General features: G+C 38.3%; 2 protein-coding genes across 4 annotated transcripts; one reads left to right on the forward strand and one right to left on the reverse strand.

Annotated features, from left to right (window-relative positions):
- The first annotated feature begins 1,204 nt into the window (after positions 1–1,204).
- Positions 1,205–11,094, forward strand: obe (obelus). Of its 3 annotated transcripts, none has more exons than XM_043423137.1 (17): positions 1,205–1,340; positions 1,663–1,819; positions 1,897–1,988; positions 2,565–2,713; positions 2,846–3,097; positions 3,328–3,568; positions 3,648–4,099; positions 4,482–5,561; positions 5,803–6,262; positions 6,379–6,692; positions 6,800–7,025; positions 7,112–7,365; positions 7,488–8,678; positions 8,812–9,303; positions 9,453–10,070; positions 10,426–10,774; positions 10,875–11,094. In XM_043423137.1, the coding sequence occupies exons 2-17, from the start codon at positions 1,692–1,694 to the stop codon at positions 10,961–10,963; spliced, it is 6,387 nt and encodes a 2,128-aa protein (XP_043279072.1). In that variant the 5' UTR covers positions 1,205–1,340; positions 1,663–1,691; the 3' UTR covers positions 10,964–11,094. The 3 variants fall into 3 exon arrangements, with proteins under 3 accessions (XP_043279072.1, XP_043279073.1, XP_043279071.1); XM_043423138.1 differs by having other exon boundaries at positions 1,221–1,340; positions 1,682–1,819; XM_043423136.1 differs by lacking the exon at positions 1,205–1,340 and adding an exon at positions 1,392–1,576.
- On the reverse strand, positions 10,831–17,239 carry Grip163 (gamma-tubulin complex component 6). Its single transcript, XM_043423139.1, has 5 exons — positions 16,885–17,239; positions 16,153–16,361; positions 15,637–15,875; positions 14,956–15,538; positions 10,831–14,859 (listed from the first exon to the last, which is right to left on the reverse strand). Exons 1-5 carry the CDS (start codon positions 17,081–17,083, stop codon positions 11,302–11,304), a joined length of 4,788 nt encoding a protein of 1,595 aa, XP_043279074.1. The 5' UTR covers positions 17,084–17,239; the 3' UTR covers positions 10,831–11,301.
- Between the last annotated feature and the right edge of the window lie 66 nt (positions 17,240–17,305).

The raw sequence follows: 17,305 nt of genomic DNA on the forward strand, positions 1-17,305 counted from the left end.
GTGAAGAAAATTCTGCTCGCGTTGCTCGATGCTTCCCGCGTATATATTTCGATCTATTTCATCTCTTGTGTGACGTTCACGCGAATCCCCTCTTCTCTTCTCCTTCGCCCCTAACCTCTATTTTATTCATCCGCTCGGAATATGTAACCCTCGCTAAAAACAATTATGCTTGATTAATGATGGAAGAGCTTCGGTATTTTTTAATCCGAATTATGAGAAGATCTTCGGGCATTGACACTCGCAGGATTTTCACGTGCTTTCCATTGAAAATACATTTCTTGTTCGAAACCCATCGAAATTACGGTTGCTCGGTTGACATGAAAATTGATTACTGAATTTTCAAAAATCTCGATTATTTCGTCTGTATATATGTACGCATATGAACGCTGGATTTAATGACAGTATTTATGTGCCAAAATAATAGTCCTCGTGACCTGGTCTCCAAACACACGCGGTTCACGACCTCGATCTCTTGAAGTTACGAGCTCTCGTTAATCGTATCTTGAGAGACTCCTGGCTTTTATGATTTATTATCGTTAACGACGTTTCCACTATTCAATATTTTTATAGACCTTTTCTCTCCAAATGCTCGAAAAGTAATGGCACTCTAAGAGACACAGGGAATTGGATCGAGATCGGAATTGGAAAATTTATTGAAATGAATTTTTATACAAACGGAAGTTAATGTTGTGGATGAACGCGCATGGATGGTTTTAGTTCGTTGAGCTGATTGTGAGTGTTGGTAAATGAAATTTTGATCGTTTGTCAATACGTGTGGAGCGGATTTATCGATTAAAATTTTATTAGATTATTCACGGAAATAAGATTTCTCTGTTTGGAACTATAAATGATCCAATTTTGAGACGTTTCCGACACCTTTCTATGAACGCAACTGCGTGAACATTATTTTCAATCAAAAGGGTGTGTGATGGAAATAGTCATTTTTGTCTGATATGTAAACTTATAGTCGCAACGATTTATATATGTGGAAGTAGCTTACCCAAATGATAATATATTTGTATTTATTTTTGTTGAAGTGGAAGCATGATGTATTTTGACCTTGTCAGTTTTTCCGCTGTACCACCGCAACGACCGACAATCGTAACCGCGTCGTGTGTATATGAGAACTTAGAACCATACGTCGGTAACTTAGTACCAACTGAGCAAAACCTCACGCCCTCATACGGCCACTGTATAAAATGAACAACCGATTGTTTTTGAATTAGAAAATTCCTCAAAAATCTCTCATTGTTTCTACAGGAATTTTCGATTCGAATAAAATGTAAAAAAACATACCCAATAAGATCGTGACGAAAAAAGCAGTTATCCGTAATTAGCAGGTAAGAAAAATGATAAAAAATTTATTTCAATCGAATTTTTAATGATATTTTTATTCCGTATTGTTGAAGTCAATTACATTCGAGGTTAACCTGTCCGTTTCTCTCGTACTCTGTTCTTGTGTCAAAATAATTGGTGGACTGTCACAGGAAGACATTGGACAAATGTAAAAATTATTTTATCCAGGAGAAATCGTTTGGAAACGTTTCTCTACTTTTTTTAATTTTACATGAGTCTTGTAAGGTTTTACACAATTTTGTGCAATTTATCAGTCAGTCATTATATATGCCCTTTCTTTTTCGTAATATATTTTGTACTCATCAGTTGAGAGATTCAAACGCAGAGTCATCAGAATGCTTGAAGTTCCTCGGCTCACTCGAGCTTTAAGAGCATTCACCGATCTTGGTCGTAAAAAGCAATCCAATGGCTATACAACAGATTTGACTTATAAAAAACAAGAGCAAGCTGCCAATTTGACACGGTACAGATGATTTATTCTTTATTATGTAACTGTATGCCTTCAGAGTTCTTTTGACAACCCTTTTTTCATTTGTACAGGCAACTCAGCTGGAAAGAATTCTGCAAAAAGTTACCAAAAAATGTAGGGCCTCTTCTTACACAAGTTCATGCCACTATAGCAAAGTATTGCGGTGAGTAATTTCTTATGTTTGAAATTATTTGAAATTAAACTTACCTTATTTTTTCTAGTACTTGGTCGATACACTGGGATTCAAAAACAACAAATACATTGGAGATAATTGTTGATCAATCTGTAAAGAAAAGTATTGTTAATTCATTGTTGTGTTACCTCCATTTTAATGAGTTTCGGATAGCATTTTTCAGAACTGAAAAAAATTCCAGATGTCCTATAACTTAGGATGTCTTCGGGATGAACCTCGATTAATTCATACAATATGTTTGGATACATTTTTTCAAAAGTGACCATTGAAATGTAATACATTGTAGCCAAAATTTTGATTTGTTAAATCAATTTCATATTGATTATTGAATTATTAAATATATCAACAAAAATTGGGTCTCATTCTATTACAATGACGTTCAAAATTCATAAAATAAAAACCTCAGTTTCATGATAATTCACAGTGGAATCATAATAGATTGATTTAGCTTTTGTTTCATGTATATTTTTTTTTTATGAGTTCTTATTGTGCATTATTCATTTATTATCATCATAAGAATGTTGAACTCATGATTTATGCTTGCAGAAGGTGAGTTGCCGTCGTTTGTGGATTACATAGCAATATCCGTTGTGCAAATTTTGATACAAGAAAAGTATATCAGTCAGAAAACCCTCAAAACTTTGGAAACCATGATGATTGGTGTGACACAAAAGATTATACAAGAGCTGCACAAGGTTCGTAAAAAGTCAGAAAATTGTGCCCGATTCCTATTTGAACATAGTATAAGCCTGAAAGTATACTTTGAGTTTTGGAGATCTGAAACAAACTAAAAACACGCCTGACCCGTGTGATTATTCCATTCGCAGACAGTGAACGATATCAAGGACCATTTGACAGATGAGAGCATCGAATTTATTGTGAATTTTGATCGAGAAGCTCCGGATAAGAATGACTCAGAATCAACCTGCTTTGGAGAGAACATCGAATACAAACAAGCGACATTCGTGTGGCCAGACACGGGATTTCTACATGATATGTGTCATCTGGATGCTCCAAAACCAGCTGACGATTTTACAATGTTGTATGAAAAAATTGGGAAAGCAAGCAACGAAAGCATGGTAAAGAACCCAAAGAACGAATCGACAACTTAAAATTTGTCACAGGTCAAACAGTAAAATGCGGAACATGAAAATCTTTAAGCAAGGAATTTTAAACATTTGATCTATCAGTTCCAATGAAAAATAACACGAAACCAAATACAAACTTGAAAGAATTCAATTTATTCAGCCTTTGTTTAAGAAATTGTATTATCGAATTTAATAATTATCATTTAATTTATATCGCATAGTTCAACAAAAACGACTTCATCGAAGGTCTCCGGGAATGTTACCTCAAGTACTCAATAGACATGGTGTATACACAATTTGTAAATACGCTGGAGGATAAATTGAAGAATGCAGATAATCTTGAAAACGAATTATTCGATCTTTTGGGATTTGAAAATATACAATTTGTGGAATATTTGATCAGGCATCGTCGAAGCATAAGTTCGGTACTGTCTGTGCAAAAATCGCATCGAGCTATGCCAGGTTGGAGCAAAAAAACCATTTCAATATCATTCCACACGTCTCGGGTATACGTTTTTATAATTTTGTTGTTTTTGAATAGCCAAAATTTCGGAGCAGCCTGGATATGGATGTCAAGTGACCGTGCAGTCGGCGAAAGAAGTACAACTGATGAAGCAGTATCGAAAGGAAGAAAAAAAAATGATGAAAGCCTCGAATAAACACGCAGGAAACGGTGACATTTCGGATGAGGATATTGATCCGATTATGCTGCGCATAAAGAGACAAGAAGTTCTTTTGGCCCAAAAGGCTCCGATTTTTTCTTCATCAAAAAGAATAGGCACCAGCAGCGCGCGAGACTATTACCCGTTCGTCTTTGACTCTAAGCTTACAACAAAAAACACTGCCGGCACAGTGGCGGGTAAAAATATTATGTTGCCTGAAGATGTTACGAGGAAAGATTCGCAGCTTTGCGAAGAAGTTCACATTCCAATCGCGGAAGCTGATCCTCTCGAAATCGGAAATGAACCTGTTCTAATATCAACTCTTGATGAGGCAAGCAGTCGCATTTTTTTTTCATTGAAAAATAGCTAAGCTTCCTTTATTGTTGATTTACCAATCAAATTTTGACTACATGATTTATGACGAATGATTTTTATTTAAAAAAAAATACGCCCGAAATTTGAAGAAGCTTGAAATTAACTAAAAATCTACTGCTCCTCTTCACCTTCATTTGTAATGACCCTAAAATTGATGTAGTTGAACGGTAGCTCGAAGTCGTACTTGATTGTTCATTTCTTGTGTTTGAAAGAGTAGTTGAACTAGAAAGAGTATTTGCAACTTTTCCGAGGTCAGAAAGTTATTGCGTAATTTGGTTCTAAATCTCTAAAATTTTTTCAACGTTATGGCAAAAAGGATGAAAACTTTTCCTTTTCAGATTGGACAAATGGCTTTTAGCGGTGTGAAGGCACTAAACCGGATACAAAGTATCGTATTTGATGCGGCGTATCATAGTAACGAGAATCTTTTGATATGCGCACCAACAGGAGCAGGAAAAACGAACGTCGCACTGTTAACTGTGGTACATCAGTTAAAACTAAACATGGAGAATGGAATACTGAAGAAAGATCAATTAAAAATAATCTACATAGCTCCGATGAAGGCTCTGGCGGCTGAAATGACTTCGAATTTCAACAAGAAGCTCGGCTGCCTGGGAGTTACAGTTCGTGAATATACTGGGGACATGCAATTGACGAAAACTGAGATACAACAGACACAGATGATCGTAACGACACCGGAAAAGTGGGACGTCGTTACGAGGAAAGGCTCGGGCGACATAGCTTTAACGAATATCGTTAAATTGCTGATCATAGATGAAGTACATCTGTTACATGGTGATCGAGGTCCTGTGGTCGAAGCTCTCGTAGCCCGTACTTTACGACAAGTCGAGTCGTCGCAACGAATGATAAGAATCGTTGGGCTTTCCGCCACTTTGCCAAATTACGTCGATGTTGCTAGATTTCTTAGAGTTAATCCTTACAAAGGGCTTTTCTACTTCGATCATCGCTTTCGCCCGGTTCCTCTCAGTCAAACGTTCATTGGCGTAAAAGCGATAAAACAATCACAACAAATGCATGACATGGATCTCGTTTGTTACAATCAAGTAGTCGATATGGTACGAAAGGGACATCAAGTTATGGTTTTTGTACACGCTCGAAATGCCACCATTCGTACTGCAAATGCACTAAAAGACATCGCCGGTCAGAATGATACGCTAAAGTTATTCCGAACCGAAGGCCCCTCCAAAGGCTTGGCACAAAAAGCTCTTGGCAATTCACGGAACAAATATCTCGGGCAGTTGTTTCAATATGGGTTCTCCGTGCATCATGCGGGAATGCTCAGAACTGACAGAAACATGGTGGAAAAGTATTTTTCACAAGGTCTCATCAAAGTTTTAGTCTGTACTTCGACCCTCGCATGGGGAGTTAATTTACCGGCTCATGCAGTTATTATTCGCGTAAGTTCAATGCTTTTCGCTTAATTTCTCTATAATCTCCAATTTTACGACATTACATTAACTCAATTACTTAACAAACATCAATGTTTATCCAATATATTTCATTCAATTTCATTTATATAGACAAGATTTTCTGATATTGCAGTTCGACTGTATTTTGTGATTATGAATGTATCCATTCACGAAAATGCACTTGCGTGATTGCTATGGATTCTGAATTTCTTCTTAATTTATGTCACAGGGAACCGAGATTTACGATGCCAAGCACGGAACTTTCGTTGATCTTGGAATACTGGATGTTTTACAAATTTTTGGACGTGCCGGTAGACCACAGTTCGATACTTCCGGTCACGCAGTAATAATAACAGCGCACGCAAAATTATCGCATTACTTGTCACTGTTGACGAATCAGTTTCCTATCGAGAGCAGTTTCATTATTTATTTGGCGGACAATTTGAACGCTGAAATCGCTCTAGGCACGATATCCAATGTGGAAGAAGCCGTTGAGTGGCTCAGCTACACGTATTTGTTTGTTAGAATGAAACTCAATCATGTCGCATACGGTATACCGTATCAGACCATCATTGATGATCCAAATTTGGACCGTAAAAGACGAGAGCTGATTGACAGCGCCGCGAAGGCTCTGGACAAGGCGAGAATGATTCGTTATCATCCTAGAACCGGAGATCTCAGTTCTACAGGTAAGCTGATTGGGAAAAATTTATTTCAGAATTTCCAAAATTAAAAGTGCAATGTCGTTCTTCGAGGCCGTTTGTGAAAATCAAAAAAGCTGGTAATCGTATCGTAATGTTTCAAGATCTCGGGAGAACTGCCAGTCATTATTACCTCAAGTACGATACGGTTGAGATATTCAACGATCTTGCCAAACCGATTATGAACGAAGCCGATATTCTCGGTATGATATCACGCTCACAAGAGTTCGAGCAGCTGAAGGTACGGGACGATGAAATGACAGAACTAGACAATTTATCGGCGGACTATTGCGAAGTGATACCACAAGGAGGAACCGAGAATGTTCATGGCAAAGTGAACATTCTCATACAGACTTACCTCTCGCAAGGACGCGTCAGTTCGTTCTCGTTGTTATCGGATCAAGCGTATATAACGCAGGTAAAATTTGATGCTACGTTTTTTTTTTTTTTTTTTTTTTTTAATAATACTTTATATTTAATTTCTATTGTCTATTGGTTTTTATTTTCATTTTTTCTTGTTTTTAGAATGCAATGAGAATTTGTCGAGCTTTGTTTGAAGTAATGCTGCGTAAAAACAACGCTATAATGGCTGGACGCTTGCTCAACATGGCGAAAATGCTCGAATCTCAACAATGGGATAATATGAGTCCGATGAGACAATTTCGCTGTTTGGGACAAGATATTATTGACAAAATCGAGGAACGTAATCTGACTGTTGATCGGTTGCGCGAAATGGACGTCTCGGAAATTGGTAGACTGATGATCAATCTGGTCTTTTGCATTCTCGTTAACATCAATATTTTCCTTTGTCACGTGTTCTTTTATCTCTTCTCCCAGGTATGTTTTTACGCAACCACAAAACGGCTGCGCTCATAAAGAAATGCTGCGAAGAATTTCCGGGTTTGGAAATGGAATCGAGTCTTCAGCCGATCACACGAACCGTCTTACGTATTCGTCTAAAAGTTTACGCTAATTTCACGTGGAATGATCGTGTACACGGGAAAAGTTCTGAAGCGTTTTGGATTTGGATCGAGGATGCGGAGAACAATTTTATCTATCATCACGAATATTTCGTCCTCACAAGAAAAATGGTATTTTTTACAAAGAAAAAATTCGTATTACGGTGAAAAAAGTGTAACTTTCGAGAGTTCGGCATCGACATTTGGTTCTAATGGAACGACCATTATTTCTTTAATAAAAATATTTGATGCAGGTTTTGATGAACGGCGAGCAAGAGTTGGTGATGACAATACCATTGACGGAGCCATTGCCGGCTCAGTATTTCGTGAGAGCAACCAGTGATCGATGGTTAGGCTGCGAGACGACGTTACCGCTGACTTTTCACAATCTCATACTGCCGGAGCTACATCCGCCCCACACAGATCTTTTGGAACTTCAGCCGTTACCGGTGAATGCTCTGAAAGATTCGAGATTCGAGAAACTGTACAAATTTTCGCACTTCAATCCGATACAAACACAGATTTTTCATTGCCTCTATCACACTGATTGCAACGTCTTGCTCGGAGCACCGACAGGCTCGGGAAAAACAATAGCCGCCGAGATTGCGATGTTCCGAGTATTCAAACAGTATCCCGATCAAAAAGTCGTTTATATAGCACCATTGAAGGCTTTGGTGCGTGAGCGTATGAGCGATTGGAAAATAAGAATCGAAGAACGTCTTGGAAAGACAGTGGTCGAGTTGACCGGTGACGTCACTCCGGACATGCGAGCGGTCGAGAAATCGAGCGTGATTGTCACAACTCCTGAGAAGTGGGACGGCATCAGCAGAAGTTGGCAAACTCGTAATTACGTTAAAAAAGTAGCTCTCATTATAATTGACGAGATTCATCTGCTCGGTGAAGATCGAGGACCCGTTCTCGAAGTAATCGTTTCACGTACAAATTTCATCGCCTCTCATACGAAAAAGTCTCTGAGGATCGTTGGTCTCTCGACCGCTTTGGCCAACGCCGCCGATCTCGCTGATTGGCTCGGTATTAAAAAAATGGGACTTTACAATTTCCGACCTTCCGTACGTCCCGTACCACTGGAAGTTCACGTCAGTGGTTTCCCTGGAAAACATTATTGTCCACGTATGGCTACCATGAATCGACCCACTTTTCAAGCTATCCGACAACACGCGCCTGACAGCCCTTCCCTCGTCTTCGTTTCCTCTCGACGACAAACTCGTCTTACCGCCATTGATCTCATTGCTTATCTCGGCGCTGAAGATCAACCTAAACAGTGGCTACACATGCCCGAAGAGGAGATGTACGATTTGGTCGAAAATATCAAAGACACCAATCTCAAACTTACACTCGCTTTTGGTATTGGTATTCATCATGCTGGTTTACAAGAAAGAGATCGTCGCACTGTCGAAGAATTATTCGTCAACAATAAAATACAGGTTCGTAGAATTTTTTCAAACAATCTCGAAATACAACAAATTACATGTTTTCTTCGTTTTTAGTTGGAAAATTTCGTCAAAGTTTTTCTCTACTATTGTTCAATTTTGTTTTCCATTAAATTCGTTTCATCAGGTTCTCATAGCAACGTCCACGCTCGCATGGGGCGTCAATTTTCCTGCTCATTTGGTAGTGATAAAAGGAACAGAATATTACGACGGAAAAACAAAACGTTACGTCGACATGCCGATCACCGATGTGCTTCAAATGATGGGCCGTGCCGGCCGTCCGCAATATGACAACTCCGGTGTTGCAGTCGTCCTTGTTCACGATATAAAGAAAAATTTCTACAAGAAATTCCTCTACGATCCGTTTCCCGTTGAATCTAGTTTGCTTCAAGTATTGCCAGATCACGTCAACGCAGAGATCGTTGCTGGTACAATTAAGACGAAACAAGAATTCCTTGACTACATGACGTGGACGTATTTCTTCAGGCGATTGATGAAAAATCCGCGCTATTATGATCTCGAAATTTTGGAGCCTTGCCGCATTAACGAGTATCTTTCGGAATTGGTGGAAAAAACTCTCAAGGTTCTTGCAGACTCACATTGTGTGGAAATTGATGAGGTAAAATAAACTTATTGAAAAATCTGCGAATGTCCGACAAACAAAATTACAATAACAAGGTTTCTCGTGCCGAACTCTTCGTTTTTATATTAATTTTTATATCGTTGTCTAAAACAGTTGATAACATTATTTTGAAATTTATTTTCCAGCAAGAACAAACGATTTATCCGCTTTCCATGGGAAGAATAGCTTCGTTCTACTATTTGTCACACTTGACGATTGCCAAGTTTGACGCTGCGTTACATGACAATCTTACGATTGAACAATGTTTGAGGATCATGTGCGACGCTCACGAGTACGATGAGATACCAGTTCGTCACAACGAGGACCTCCTTAACGAGGAGTTGGCGAAGCGATGTCGTTTCCAGGTCGATCGATTGTCGTACGATTCGTCAAACACTAAAGCATTCCTGCTGCTCCAAGCTCATTTCTCACGTCTCACACTTCCGTGCGCTGATTACATTACCGATTTGAAATCTGTCCTCGATCAATCGATAAGAATATTGCAAGCGATGATCGACGTTGTTGCGGAACGTGGCTGGCTCCCGAGTACTCTCAGAATAATGCAACTGTTGCAAATGATCATTCAAGCACGCTGGATCGATGAATCGCCAATTGCCACATTGCCTCACATAAAAAAAGAACACCTTCATTTGTTCTCATCTTTGCCGAAATGTTTTGCAGCATTGTGCGCCAGTATGAACAATAATTACAAAAAACTCGCAGATGCATTATCCGAAGAATTCACTTCGAGTGAAATTAAGGAGGTAAATTATATTCTCAAGTTTCGTCTGTTCTCGAATTTTATTTCAAGCGTTGTTTCATCTATCCAGAATAGACGATTTTTTTTTAAAGACATTGGTATATAGCATAAAATATTTTTTATCTGTGTCTCAGTTTCAACATAGTAGAATCACTTCCCCGAGTATTTTCATTGTTGGAAAACCGTAAATAATTTCTAAGTTTTCATGTGCATAAAAACTAGCAATAAACGAATATTTCATTAAAAATTTGATTGGTTAAAGAATCAAGTTGACAATGAATTTATGAGAAATCATTTTATCATTTGGACTGCTTTCATTCTCTTTCTGATTCGCTTTCACTCTGAATAACTGTTCACAGATTCATCAAGTTATGAAATCCATGCCGGCAATTAACGTCGAATTGTCCCTTTTATCGACTTTGGACGATTCGACCGAAAAAAAAGTGATCAATATAACGTCCCAACGAGAAGTTTTTCTAGATATTCGAGCTAATCAAGATTACACTCTTGTAATAAATCTTCGACGTAAGAATCGTTCGAGTAATCTACGAGGGCATTGTCCAATGTTTCAACGTGGCAAGGATGAGGGATGGTTTTTGATTCTGGGCGACACCGCTCAGGGAGAGTTGTGGGCATTGAAGAGAACGGCGGGTGTCAATAATCAGACAAGAACAAGTCAATTGGAATTTACTTCACCTTCATACCCAGGTAAGTTGGCCGGTTTGAACGGAAATTGAACAAGGAAAAAAAAGGAGACACAAAAATATTGATCAACGATATATTTTTCTTGTTTTTTTTTCTTTTTCAGGCCGAACGAAAGTGACGTTTTTCCTCATGTCGGATTGTTACATCGGCTTCGACCAACAGTACGACATTTATCTCAATGTGATAACTTAACTCGGATCGTACGCGACAGCCAAACGTTTTTACAAGCTATATTTTATAAACTATTAAACCACGATCCAAAACATTCTCTGCTGTAAATACTGTTAACAGTAAAAAGAAAATACATTAATATATTTGATTTATTGATGAGAAACAAAATGATTGAGAATCGCAGAAGAATGTTTCGCTCTGCCATCGGGCTTGGAATACCGAGCACTCGGAATTACTACCTTCGATGTTACATTAAACTGAGAGCTTTTTAAAGTTTATTATATTTATGTTTCATGGGGATGTCCAATTATTGTAAATACTCGGACGGTAAATAATTTAACGAAAAAAAGCCTCACGATTCACGCTTTTTTGGCCATGGTTAAATCGTAAAGCGAGTTAATATTAAGAGCGTTGAGGAAGTGAGTTAAATGCGGTTGGTAACCGCTGCTCGCTAATTTATTGGCAACGTGAGCCAAATACGTTCTACACTCGCAAAAAGTTGTGTACAAATTTTCCAACCTATCGAAATTTGCTGTTGAATAAACGTGAGAACCCGAAGTCCAGTCTTGGGAGCGTACGCGGTTGTGGAATTTCAATATTACTCTAAAGATGTTGCAGAGAAAAGTGCGCATTTTTTCGTCCCGCGATGTGAGCATACATCGGGATAGTATGTTTTTAATATATTTTATGTGAGTCAGATAAATTTCATCGATGGTCGTTGCGTTTGCAAGTTGTTTTTCGAATTCCGTCCAGCTAACGTGCAATACGCTGTACGTTAAGTAAGTATGTAGCGCCGTTATAAATTGCATCATCGAGTGACGATACAATTGAAGTTTGTGATACTGCGAGGAAATCGTTGTCTTTCTCTCGACTTTGAGAATATGAAAATCTTCTTGCAACACGTATAAAACGCGACCTACCATCAACAAGAATTTAAACACTCTACTGTATTGTTTCAATACTTTCTCGTCTATTATGATATTTAAAGGCCATGATATTTTGTAATTGAGGCATATACAATTGAGAAACTCAGGATTTGACACCTGCAGTTGCGAGGGAATATCGATGGCGGACAAGCTGAGCCTCTCCGAATTTTCGTAAGTTGTACTCAACGAACTGTTGAGAGCTTGTTCTAAAAAATTCGTTAACGTCGACGTTTTGAAAAGCTCCAGGGGAACAGCTATTTCGTAGAGTCTAGTGTACAACGAATTAGTCAGACTTTTTGCAAATTCGCCGTTAAGCAGAAAGAAAAAGCTTCGAAGACTCCGCAAATGTGAGAGTATGTTGCAATCGTATATGAGATATTTAACGATCGCGGCATTTGCCAAACGACTCTGTACGCGGAGGGGTGTTGCGACCGACTTTTCAAGATAAACTTGAAGCGAAGTATTGTCAATCATTTCGACATCTGCTACAGTCAACGAAGACTCGAACATTGGTGTCGCCGCTGCCTCAAGACCGAAGAATTTTGAATATGAATTATTGTCCTGGAGAGCGAAATTGTTGTTGAGCATCGGCGTCTCAGGATTAGTCAAGTAAGCGGAATCGCTCGAAGGCGTTTCGACGTTCATCATCGAAGCGTTTTTCGCTTCTCCCATAAAACAATCCTCCCAATTATGTAACTGGCTCATACTGTCGCTTGTAGATGTTGCAAACGTGTCCGTTGTGCAGGACATCGGCGTAATTCCATTCGCACAGTCGGGTCCTTGGCTTGCAGGAGTCAATACCTCCGTATTATTGGTACCAGCATTTTGTTCCTCGTTTTCGTAATTACGATAATTTCTATTGTCGTGACCCATGACTTTGGCACGATTTTTCTCCAAATCCGTTGTCGCATCGACAAAATTAACTCTCCCATTTTTTTGATCAAGCCAAGAATCTTGGTACGTGTGTGCCATATTTCTTTTTCGGTTTTTCTGAGCGTCACTCAGTTCGACGATTTTGACGTTTTTTGATGAATTCGAAAATTTTTCTGTCTCACTCTTTCTCATGGCATTTTCGTTGTCATTTTTTTCTTCATCGCCTAAAAATTCATCGATTCTCTCCTCTGCAGTATCTTCGCCTGCCCAGGAATCCGTTTGATGCCTGGTATTACGGTTACGATTTTTGTTTTTTTCCAATTCGAGACTTTTCCGCGTGTTCTCGTTCTCCACCGTCGACGCGTCGATGCTTATCGTATTTTTGTTCCCTTCAGCATCCAATACGATGATGTTGAATTCATTGTTGTTCGGTGTCATTCCGTATTCTTGCTGTAAAACTTTGAGCTTATTTCTCCGCAAGTCCGTCATATTATCACATATACCGAGTCGCAATTCTTTCGGGCGTTCCGACTGCGTATTTTTCAAGTTTTCATTGATACTTTTGCCCTCAAGATTTTTGTTTACTTTTGTTGGAGTTGTGTCGTGGGATGTTTTTTTTATATTCAGTTGGCACGGGCGTGCCGATTTTTTCGGCACCAATTGAATTTTTTTCACTGTCGTTTCATTGCAAGATTCAATCTCTTCGATTACCGGATCAGGCGATGATGGTTCCTCCGAATCGGGGATGTCTTCGGAATTTTTATTGACATCCTCAGATTCTTTTGGAACAGTCGAATCACCGGAGAGATTTTTGTCAGGCCAATTATCGACTTGTTCTTCAACTTCCTCGGCAGGGTTCTCCTCAATATCTTCCGTTTCATTCTTCGTACGAATAAAAAAATTTGCACGTTTCTCAAACAACTTCATTCTTCTGGATCGCCAATCAGCTCGGATTTTTCGTCTCTCAACTTCGGCTGCTAACTCGTTGTAATAATCGAGAGTATTTTTCTTCTCAATGATGAGAGAATTTTTCGCGATTTCATCAGCAGCATTCCATTCGTCTAAAAACTGTTTATCTTTCAGTAATTCTGCTTCCCTTTCGCGTTCTTTGCGAGTGGCAACTTGTTCCGCTTGATCTTTGAGCTGCGCTAATAACTCACGTTTGTTGCGTGCTTCTTCCAACTTTGTTTCTTGTCGTTCGCGTTTTATTCGCATCAATGTGTCTCGCTGAGCGTTTATAACGAGATCGGCTCGTTCTTTTTCCGCGTTTCTTTGTTCCTCAAAAGCAACGGAAAATGAAAAGTTACGTCCTAACAATTCATCGCCTCGGCTCATAAATTCGCGACAAAGTAATTCTTGTTCGCGAACCATTCCGACCGAGAGACATACTCGAACGGTAGGATGAGAATTTTCAAACATTGCGGTTATGGGATTTTTCGCATTACAAATCTTAAGTAATCTTACTGTTTTGCCACATTGGAGAATCGATTCCGTAAGATTGGCGAGAAAGCCTGGCACGGAATTTTTGTTGATGGCATAAGCCTTCGTCCAAAATCCGTGCCCTTTTTCACGTATGTACTGCGGGCGAATTCTTATCATAAATTCACCGTATTCGTCTTCGCAAATGCCCTCGAAAAGCCATTTTTGCAAAAAACGAAAATAAACCTCGCAGCATGATTTCAATATGGAATAAAAAACAAGGGCGACATTTGGCCTGGTGATTCGTGTTACTTCTTCGTAAATATGCGACAAAATTCCAAGTCCTTCGCCCAAAGTTTGACGATCGTTACAACGGCATAATCTCGCGACCTCCGTTATAAGGTACCCAATCGGTCTCACGTTTTTTAACAATTTCAACAATCCTTGCGAATCTTTGTTGTCAACCGTTATTCGTAATATCACGGCTTGATAATACAGCAAAAGCTCTTTGACGCTGTTACACATTGCGCGAAATATTAAACCTTCCTGTTGCATTTTGCCTGTGTGAGGATCTGGTTGGACGAGCTTGCACAACGATTTGTAACATTCGCCCCAATGGATTATCTCTTGACAAGCGCTCTTCAACGCTTTGACGCTGAGGCCCTTCACGGTAACATTCTTCGCAATACGAAAACCCATCTGTAACCATTTTAATCATTTCATTTTTTTCAAACTGAGCAGCAAACTGTTTTTCATTCACTCAATATTCAGGATGAATCTTAGTCCTCTTCGTACCTTATCGTTCCAGAGGAAAGTGCTTGACTCTACACCAAGAAGAAGCAGTTTAATATTTTCCATAAATTCATCGGTTTCAACTTCAGTTATAACATTCAAAGATCCAACTATATTCGGTGGTAACAAAAGCAGGTATCCAGCCTGCTTTATTCTTTCAAAATGCAGCATAACTTCCTTCGTTTCCGTAATAAAAGGCGGTTCATTTGAAACTTCACAACGACCTAACATTTCCCACGTTCGATGTTCCTCAATTTCTGTTAAATCATCTATGTCCTTCCAAATCTCGATGTGCATTTCGGAAATTCGGTTCTTGCAATCGTAAGCAACAATAGACGACTGGACATCGGACGTTTCGGAGCCCGTCTCATCGTTGTTTCGATCAGACTTGACACACGCCCAGGGTGGTTCTGGTTCAGGAATTATTCCCATACTATCCATACCATATTCCTTGTTTTCCTCATCCTCGTCAGCCGCAATTCGAGGCATGAAGTATGGCGACGCGGAAAATTCACGGGTCGATACTAATCGCACTGTATACCTCGGCGTTGAAATCACCGATCCGATTGTGTGCTCGTCCCTTGAACTGATTAATTTTCGTAAAAAATGTAACTGGCGAAATTTTGGAGAATTCTTTTACATTTAAAAAAATTCAAATGATATTGAGATTTATCGAATTTTTACCTCAGAGTATCAATACCTATGGTGGTCGTTGATTTGAACCGATTGCCAAATGACACACACTCATAATTATCACCATTGTTTTCCGGTAGTTGGAAACCAGTTTCGATACCCAAAATTGCATCGAATCGCTCTGGTATAGAGAATGCTTCGAGCGGATATACTTGAAACTGTGGTACTTCTTTGGAACTTGCCCTATGCTGAGGAAGAAGTGGGTTTGGCCGACCATAATGGAATATCTCCTGCAGAAGTGAAATTATCAAAAGTTCCAGTACATAATATCTTTCCCTGTTGTTTTTTTTTTAAATTCATCTAAATATCCAATCTCTGACTACCACACAAGTTGTAATATCAAAAGCTTATAAGAAAAAAACAAATTGGAAATTGACTTTCTATTTTGCAAGTAAATTACATATTTATGTATTCCATTATTTTTTTAATAATCTACACAGCGATTATCAATACGTTTGAAGATTAGCTTGCTAGTTAATTTGAATGTAAAAAAAAAGTCAAAATTACCAAGATATTTTCATTTTTGGTTTCAAATGATTTTAGACCATTGAGAAATCGTAAAATATTATATATGTTGTCATTCAAATTTTCTTTTCCAGTACATAATTCGTCCAGACAATTTTCCAACTCGTCGGCTTCAGAAAAACGCCTGAGAGCAGTTTTTAAAACGAAGGTGTATTTTAACAGTTCTACTACAGGATCCGTGTCCGGAGGTGCTGCGAAAAATAGATCTTATTAATATTTTTTTGTATACATATATATATATTTTACAATCCAGAATTAACATTCAAGTTCAAGACAATAATCAAAGTAATTTCCAACAAGAAAACTTTTGGCATAATTTTCCTATTTTCTATAATTTAGCTTTGAGAATGCACAAAAGTGTTCGTTCTCCTAAATATAGATGAATATATATCTAGAATAACAACATGGTATTTTCTCATTGAGTTTCAAAAATTCAATGCATTCGGACTTGAGTTTTGATCCTGAGCTTGAATTCACATTTTGTAAAATTGGTTATGAAATTTCTATTATAATGCAGTCATTAATAACATTTTCATCTATTAAATACCTTCAACTAATGATTGAAATGACAATAAACAAGTTTTTCACTGTATCCTTTGCAAAATTAAAATCACATGTTGGTGTTTGTATATTAATTTACATTTGTTCGAAAACACCTCGAACTTAGTTTGTATTTTGAAATAAAACAACTAATCAATTTTCAGTCATACTCACAGTAGTTCTCGAACTCGTTGGATGACTTCTTCAACAATATCTCGAAAGCTCTCCTCCGAATTTTTTTAATTTTATTAGAATCATCTTTTATCGGTAAATAGGGATGTTCCACTGATTTGTGTTGATCAATAAAACGTTTGCACAATTCTGTCGTGAGACAATAAACACTGTCGTTTTCTTCGTTATTTTTATGCATCATGTAATGAATACGTTTCTTAATTATATTATATGAATGATCATATTCACTATGAGATTTTAATTCTCAGAAACCAGGAAATTACTATTTATTTCATTAATTTTTATAACAATTTCTCTAAAGAGCACCTAACTTTTGCAACTTGACGTTTCCGTCCATGAAAAGTAAACAGTAAACTGAAGTGAATCGAAAATCGAACGGAATACTGCAGAGCCTGCGGAGATG

Source organism: Venturia canescens, chromosome 7, assembly GCF_019457755.1.
Source record: "Venturia canescens isolate UGA chromosome 7, ASM1945775v1, whole genome shotgun sequence".
NCBI classification, from domain to species: domain Eukaryota; kingdom Metazoa; phylum Arthropoda; class Insecta; order Hymenoptera; family Ichneumonidae; genus Venturia; species Venturia canescens.

Coding starts and splice junctions, on each gene's coding strand:
- obe (XM_043423137.1), top strand. CDS start 1,692: ATGCTTGAAGTTCCTCGGCTCACTCGAGCTTTAAGAGCATTCACCGAT. Junction 3,098..3,327: donor AAGCAAGCAACGAAAGCATG/GTAAAGAACCCA, acceptor TATATCGCATAG/TTCAACAAAAACGACTTCAT. Junction 6,263..6,378: donor CGGAGATCTCAGTTCTACAG/GTAAGCTGATTG, acceptor TAATGTTTCAAG/ATCTCGGGAGAACTGCCAGT.
- Grip163 (XM_043423139.1), bottom strand. CDS start 17,083: ATGATGCATAAAAATAACGAAGAAAACGACAGTGTTTATTGTCTCACG. Junction 16,362..16,884: donor CAACGAGTTCGAGAACTACT/GTGAGTATGACT, acceptor TATTTTTCGCAG/CACCTCCGGACACGGATCCT. Junction 14,860..14,955: donor CTTTCCTCTGGAACGATAAG/GTACGAAGAGGA, acceptor AAATGGTTACAG/ATGGGTTTTCGTATTGCGAA.